This window comes from Dipodomys merriami, unplaced genomic scaffold, assembly GCF_024711535.1.
Source record: "Dipodomys merriami isolate MVZ:Mamm:240054 unplaced genomic scaffold, mDipMer1.0.p SCAF_13, whole genome shotgun sequence".
Classification (NCBI taxonomy): Eukaryota; Metazoa; Chordata; class Mammalia; order Rodentia; family Heteromyidae; genus Dipodomys; species Dipodomys merriami.
The window spans coordinates 14935776-14943973 of NW_027202604.1; the positions used below are offsets into that span (position 1 = coordinate 14935776).

Below are 8198 nucleotides of genomic sequence, written 5' to 3' on the forward strand. Positions count from 1 at the left end.
CTGGAGCTTTGAACTCTGAGCCTGAATATTGAACTGAGCATCTTTGCTCAAGACTAGTACTCTACCACTTGAGCCACAGTCCCACTTCTGGCTTTATGAGTAGTTTATTGGAGATAAAAGTCTCAAGGACTTTCTGCCCAGGCTGGCTTCAAACCTCAATCCTCAGATCTCAGCATTCGGAGTAGCTAGGATTATAAGCATAAGTCACCCTTGCCCCAGCTACAGTGGTTATTTTTAACTATGGGTCTCACTTTATGCCTTATTTTTTGCTTCTCCACTTACCACCTCCTTCTGCCACTAGTTGAGATGCAGGTCTAACAATTTTCTTTTTACCCAGGCTACAGAGGAAATGTGTTCCTCTGACTGCCTCTCAAGTATCTAGGATCACAGACATGAGCCTCCGTGCCCTGCCTAATAAAGTAAAATTCAAAAGCTAACTCTCAAGTAAAACAACTATTATTGGGAATTTTTTAAATTATAGTGAAGTTACCAAAATCAGCTGATAGAGTGGCTCACACCTGTAATCTCTTATTCAGGAGGCTGAGAGGTACAGGATAGAAGTTCAAAGACAGCCCAGGCAGAAAAGTTCCCTAGATTCCATTCTAAAATACTCAGCAAAAAGTAATGTTGAAAACATGGCTCAAGTAGTAGAGAACCATCCTAGCAACCACTAGGCCAGTTCAAATACTAGTACTATTTAAAAAAACAGCAACTATAATACAATATATTATATTATGTAATATATTATATATATTGTTAAATGAAATATATATATGCAAACACATATATATATACCTACCACTTAAATATATATTATGTATTATATTCCTGTTTTGTAAAATTTTGCAATATTGCTAACTTGAAATTTAAAAATAGACAAAGTATTCCTGACTGTCTTTTTCTCCTTTTTGCCTGTTCTAGAGCTTGAACTCTAGGCCTGGGCACTGTCCCTGGGTCTTTATGCCCAAGGATAGCACTCTACCATTTGACTCACACCTCCATTTCTGGCTTTTTGTGGTTAATTGGAGATAAGAGACTTTTCTGTTCGGGCTGACTTTGACCCTTTATCCTCTGATCTCAGCCTCCTTAGTAGCTAGGATATCAGGTGTGAGTCACTGGCACCCAGCCTAAATAATACTTTTTCAAGCACCAGAAGAAAATATATATATATTATATAATTTATAAAATATATTATATGTTATATAATGTATTATATAATATATAGAGAGAGAAGGAGGAGAAGGAGGAGGAGGAGAAGAGGAAGAAGAGGAGGAGAAGGAGATGCTTGCCTGCACAGTTACATGAAATAAAACAATTTGGCACAATAACTCCCATTTCCCCCTATTTCTATTTATCTGTAGGAGAACACTTTGTTTCAAAGAGGAGAAAGGAGATGGTCTCAGCTGGTACTTAAAAAGGACTAAGCCACTCATTCATACAGTCAGTTAAAAAAAAAAAAAAAAAAAAAAGGAGCCATTACTGAGCCAACAAGAACAACGAAGGCCACAAACCACTTCTTAGGGAGCACTTACTTTGATGACAATCCCATCAGATTTTACCTTTTGTAATATCCTCTACCTTTTCTTTTCTCTCTCAAGGTTGTCATCCCTTGACATTCTTTTTAACCATATTTCACCAATGCAAAAACGTTGACAGGCTATATTTTCCACTCACCATTAACAAATGAAAAACAACAATATGCCCCCTATTTATCTATGCTCCTCCAGAAATGCCCTCCCAAACCAAAGGACAAGGAAAGGGGTAGAAGATAGGGAACATTTTATATCCAGGAATGTCTAAATTTCTACTGTGAAAAAGTTTCCTCAAAAAGATATGAAAACACTTACCACTGAATTTACCATATAATACAAGCTATTATGTGCCAAGCACAATAAGAATTATATAGATAGTGACAACTAATCCTTATGTAAGAGCTCCAGGAAGCAGATGTGATTCTGATTCCCTTTGTCTAGATTACATAACAGGGGGCTGGAGGAGTTAGGAATTAGGAGTTAGCATTCCCAAACCTAACAAAGTAGTACTACTGGAAGAATGATGACACCAGGTGACTGCATTTCACAGTCCATACTGTTAGCATTAGGCTGCAAAAGAAATAACACTTCTTAGCTTTTGTGACAAAGTAAAAGGTTAGTAGATTCCTCAGAACCACATAAGCAAAAAGAAAAAAACCAGAAGTGGCGCTGTGGCTCAAGTGGTAGAGCGCTAGCCTTGAGCTGAAGAGCTGAGGGACAGCGCCCAGGCCCAGAGTTCTGGCCCCACGACTGGACCAAAAAAAAAAAAAAAAAAAGGATACAGGTGGACCCGTTGCAACAATGACAAGTACAAGTTGTCATGTCGAAAACGAACTTTACAACTTTGGTGGGGGGGAAGATTGGGTGGGGGGGTAGGGGGAGGCTGGGAAGGGATGTGAAGGGTAAACAAAGGAGGAGGCTGCAATGCTTGATAAGAAATGTACTCATTATCTTGCCCATGTAATTGTAACCCCTCTGTACAGTATGTTCACAATAAAAATAATAATTTTAAAAAGCCAAAAAAATAAAAGGTTAGTAGAAATGATAAACATATCCCAGAAATCTCGTCTGTCACATCAAAGTACAAAATAAGTTGTTTTGTTTTTTAATTTTTTTTAAAAGACTGTAACTGGTCGTCAAGAACACAAGACTAGATTAAATCTCACTTTCCCCTAGTCATGCACCTAACAGTTGGTTACTTATCTCTAAGTCCTTACTTCTTTCTCTGCAAATCGGAACAATTATTTACCCTTTCAAAATGAAGGTCCTATTTGTATTAAAGAAAAAGAAATATTCCTGATGAAAGGTAAAGATGAGAGAAAAAAGTGACAAAACAAACTACTGAAGAGATGAACCTATGGGCACTCCAGGAAACCAGACTCAATGGGGAGCACAATTTGTGAAAATCTGGCTGAGGAATATAAGCTTGCAATAACAAACTTCTTTAAAAGATTCTTAAAATAAACTTTTAACTAATATTTAAATAGTCATGTTTTTCAATTAGAAATATTCACAGTAAAAAAATGTAAAAATATTCAGTTTTAAACAAGAATGTTACTATGTTTTCACTATTAAAGTATACTTAGTAAAATGCAACAGTTTCACCACCTTAGTGTCTAACAAGGACCTGAAACTACAGGTGAACAAATTTATTTCTATACAGAAAAGTTTACAACTTATAGAAAATATTTCTAAATATTACTATTACTTTTGCTTAAGAAGGCATCTAGAGAACATTGCAACTAAGTACCTTCACACTAATGATAGATTTCAGAAAGTCACTGTCAACTACTGAATTTATTAACCCTAAACGAGTTTGGATTATGGATCCAGATCTTTGTTAAATATTATAAAAGATATAAGCCAAGAAAATACATGGTATATGATTTCAGAAGTTTATAATTGTTTTGTAAAGGCAAAATTGCCATACATGGAATTTTTTTTTTTTTGGTTGGTCATGGGGCTTGAACTCTGGGCCTGGGCCTGGGCCTGGGCACGGTCCCTGAGCTCTTTAGCTGAAGATGGGCACTCTACCACTTGAGTCAAAGCACCAATTCCAGAATTGTCATACATGAAAGTTACATAAAAAGACATACATTTTGTAGGAGTGATAACGCTTATAAAAAGCCTTGAAGTGCAGTTAAAATTCCAATTACTAAAGAAAAAGAAACATTCCTGATGAAAGGTAAAGATGAGAGAAAAAAGTGACAAAAACAAACTACTGAAGAGATGAACGTATGGGCACTCCAGGAAACCAAACTCAATGGGGAGCACAATTTGTGAAAATCTGGCTGAGGAATATAAGCTTGCAATAACAAGTTTCTTTAAAAGATTCTTAAAACAAACTTTTAACTAATATTTAAACAGTCATGTTTTTCAATTGGAAATATTAACAGTGAAAAAATGTAAAATATTCATAGTTTTAAACAAGAATGTTACTATATTTTAACTAATATGTGAAAGCTAGACCTCAAAGATATTTTCATGAACATGTACCTATGTATGTATATATGTAAATATATGTGTGCAAATGTGTATGTCATTGTATTGTATATGGTATGTGTATATAGGTGCATTATGTTATATGCAATACGCACACCCATACACATACATATATATGCATATATGTGCACATATACAGGCTCATAGAACATGGTTATAACTACGGGACTAGGAGGATGAGGGGAAAGGGAAAAGATGAAGAGTGAATAGTTTTGAAATACAGTGTAACTATGTATGAAAGCAGCATAAGGCACCTTAGTGAAAGTTGTTGATCAACAGGGGTTTGGAAAGTGGAGGAAGAGAAACAATAGAAAAGGTTATTTTAACAAATCATAATACATACATACATATCTGAAGTACCATAGTGAAACCCCTTAGTGTAATTAAAAAGAATGACAATAAAATTCAAAAAGACTCAGATGCAGGAGCTGGAGGAGGGAAAACTACTAATGAAGAGAGCAAATGAGGATGAACATGGTAAGCATAATTTATTTGCCTGTATGACAATAATGAAAACTTGTTTTTTTTTAAGACTGGTGAGTGGGATAGGAAGTAAGGTTGATCAGGACACATTTTTACATGTGGAAATGTCACAACTGTACACTCCCCGTACAATACATGCTAACAAAAAAAATGTTACATACTTCAATGGTGCTTGTTTTAAAGAAACTATAATATAGTGTTTATTAAAGGGGAGATTTAAGAGTCAAATATTAAAATATTTACAGATAAAGTGATATAATTCTAGGGTGTACTTCACTCAAAATAATGTAGATGGGTGTCCTGGAATGGATTCATTATTGAAGCTGGATAAGCTTGATGATACTCATTCTACTATTCTAGCTACCACTTTTTGAGAAAGCTAACCTTAATCTGCCAGAAAAATGATAAAGTCATATAATTCTATTTTTATATTTTCACACGTTTCTTTGCTACAATCACTTTAAAATGATGAAACACAGACAGAATAAAATGACTACTATGTCTTAACTGATTTTTTTTAAAATAAGAATTCAAGAAACTGCTTGAAGAAGGACGTTTTAAGATGACAATAATCAACTTCAAATCATTTTACAGTGTTTACAATATTTCTCTTTTTTTCAAATAATTCTGGTAAACATACTGCAAATAAAGTAAATTATTAAAAGGAGAAACTAATGCCAATATTAAACCACTTTGTGGTTTCTGACACTGAAAGGTAATCTTCTGTACAGAAGTTAATACCAGCAACATAGCATACAATCTTTCACCAAGAAAGAAGGAGGGTGCCAGGAATTAGTTCCATTTTTATTTTTCTACTATCTACAAATAGATAACATAAGACTATTTTCAATCATGTAAAGTTGCCTCTCTTCCAAAATACATGACACTGCAACAAAGACCTGAAACTCTTGCAAAGGTAAATTAATTTTCACCCAAGTAAGACATTTTAAGAAAAATGAAATGCAAACTTCACCTATAACTCAATACTAACGAGTACTAGCCCTGCACTAAGTTACATGTTATCTCATTTAATTCTCAATGCAACATTATTTGGCAGATGACAAAAACAGGTAGAAAGATAAAGGACCTTGCAAAAAAGTTCACCTGCTATTGTTTTAGAATCTGAATCTATCCCAATTTGACATCAAAGCTCATAATCAATTAATTATAACTTCAAATAAGCACCAAATTTGAAATATAACTTACAGAATGTTCATCATTTGAATAAACTTCTAATTCAACAAGGTATTCCTTCTAGATGAGATCAAGTGTCTTTTACTTCCTTATCTTACTTTATTTCCCATAATGTGTTTTATAATAAATTTAATCAGTAAGTCAATTTTTCACATGGAGTTTTCCTAGTGGTGAATGCAAACCTCCAAGTTGTCCTGCATTTCTGATGCTACATTGAACTTGAAAGTAAAAGTGATCGGGCTGGGAAGGTGTCTCAGTGGTAGAGCGCTTGCCTTGCATGCATGAGGCCCTGGGTTCGATTCCTCAGAACCACATAAGCGAAAAGAAAAAAGCCAGAAGTGGCGCTGTGGCTCAATTGGTAGAGAGCTAGCCTTGAGCTGAAGAGCTGAGGGACAGCGCCCAGGCCCAGAGTTCAGGCCCCACGACCGGACCCCCCAAAAAAATATTTTTTTTAAAAAAAGAAAATAAAAGTGATCATTATCTACAATGTAATAGTAAATTAAAATATTGCTTTCAGTATTTTTTGCTAAAGCCAACCATTCTTTAGAACAAAAACATTCAGCACTGTAGAATAAGGTCTTGGAGGAAATAACCATCAGAACGTAAAACCTCACCGTCGCTACCTGGCTCCATTTTTAAGATGTTTAACTTTAGCAACAAAGATAAGGGCCATTGACTTAAAAAAACATCATTCCTTTCATGGAAGCATGTCCACTAGTTTATAATCTAACATTACCTCTCCAATGACGCTTTTAGACTACATCATTGTAGCAATAAACAAAATTCGGAGAGACTAAAAAATAAGAGCCCGGCCATTTACTTTGAAAAGAAGTACCCAGACACACAAAATTTTAAAAAAGGAAGAAAAAAAGTGGTCAAGATGTTTTCCTGCTGTTTACAGTAGAGAAGCACACTTTTTGTAAGTAATACTTGCTAAGCCTGCACAAAACTGCGACTTGAGTCTCCTCTTAACATCACACAAAGAGAAAACCGAAGAACTAAGGAACAAAAAGTGCCAAAGTAAAAGTTCTGGAGGGATGTTTAAAAGGCGCAAGCGGGGCGGGGCGGGGAGGCGCTAGTGCGTCCCGAGTCCCGGAATAGAGCAACGCTTTTCTTTTCCTTCTGGACCTCTCGCCGGTTGGCTGAGCTGGGGGTTTGTGCAGGAAATAACCTTGTTCTGAACTCCACGCTGAAGCAGTGAAGAGCGGGTGAATGATCGATCGGTCGTGGGAATCCGGCCGCCACAGTTCTCCCAGTGGCTACTGGTACTTCCCAGCAGGAACCCAATCCCTTCCACACTCCCTGACCCCACCCCGGGGCTAAGCACCCCGGTCCCCTCTCCCGGACGCCGGCAGCCCCCACCCCCTTTCACCTGCGCTGCTGACGTCAATAAGCCCTTCTTTCCATAATCCTACCCTGACAGATGGACAGACGACCTAAGGGAATGTGAACTCGATCTCGGGAGGACACTGGGGGAGTCCCTCGGTGCCCCCGGCCTCCGGGCCCGGGCCGGGGGGGAGGCCCCGCCGGGCCGCCAGCGCCGATCACGGTTTGCGCACACCCCCCACCACCCCACCCCCGAAGTTTCCCAGTGCACATTTTATCCTCCGGCAGCCCGAGCCTCCGGAGAGGCGAGGAGAAGAAAGAAAGGCGCGGGAGGGGGCGGCGTTCTGCCCGCACCAGCCCCGACGGGGCGCCCGTCCGCGGACGGGAATTCCCTCCCCGCGCCTTCCCCCCGCCCCGCGGAATTCCTCCCCCGCCGCGACCCGCGAACAAAGCAGCCGCGGACACCCCCCCCCGCCCGGCACCCCCCTCCCCGGGCGCCCGAACCACCCCCCCTCCCCGAGACCCGCACTCACCACCCAGGTCAGCGCCCCGTTGCCGCCCGCGCCGGCTCCCGCGCCGCCGCTGCCCGACTTGGCCATGGCGGTGCGTCAGGCTCGCTGGGGCCGAGGCCGCTGCCGCCGCTCCTGCCTCCCCAGGAAGGGGCCCGCCGGGCCCGCCGCTCCGCTTCGCGCTCCGACCGCTCGGCTCCCCGCGCTCCTAGCCGCGCCGGCCCCCGCGCCCCATCGCCGCGAGCCCCGGTGCGGTCGTGTAGCCAAGCCGCCCAAGAGGCCCCGCCGCCCGCCGCCCTTAAACTCGAGGCGCGGCGGCCGCGGCGCCCGGGCCTAACGCCGCGGCTGCGGGAGGAGAAGGGAAAGCCGGCGGCTGCCGGGCTGCCGCGCCGCCTCCGAGCCCGCCCGCCCGCGGAAGCCGCCGCGAGCCGGGCCGCAGCCCGAGCCCGAGCCCCAGGCGCGCGAGCGCGGCCGCGGAGCCGGGACGCCCGGACGTGGCGGGGACGCGGAGGCGCTCGGTCCGCCTCACGCTCGGCCAAGGCCGGCCGCCCGGGTCGCCCGAGCCGTCGCCGCGGTCACTGCCGCTGCCTCAGAAAAGCTGCCTTAATGGCCACCCGGCTTCTTCACGCGCACACCCTGAGAGGGACAATAA

General features: G+C 41.7%; 1 protein-coding gene across 2 annotated transcripts in view; it reads right to left on the reverse strand.

Annotated features, from left to right (window-relative positions):
- Positions 1 to 7796, reverse strand: part of Top2b (DNA topoisomerase II beta) — a 74079-nt gene extending 66283 nt beyond the window's left edge. For both annotated transcript variants that reach the window (XM_070018711.1, XM_070018710.1), the window contains exon 1: positions 7571 to 7796. In XM_070018711.1, the coding sequence (XP_069874812.1) occupies positions 7571 to 7636 (66 nt within the window). In that variant the 5' untranslated portion in view covers positions 7637 to 7796. The remainder of the gene's footprint in view (positions 1 to 7570) is intronic.
- Between the last annotated feature and the right edge of the window lie 402 nt (positions 7797 to 8198).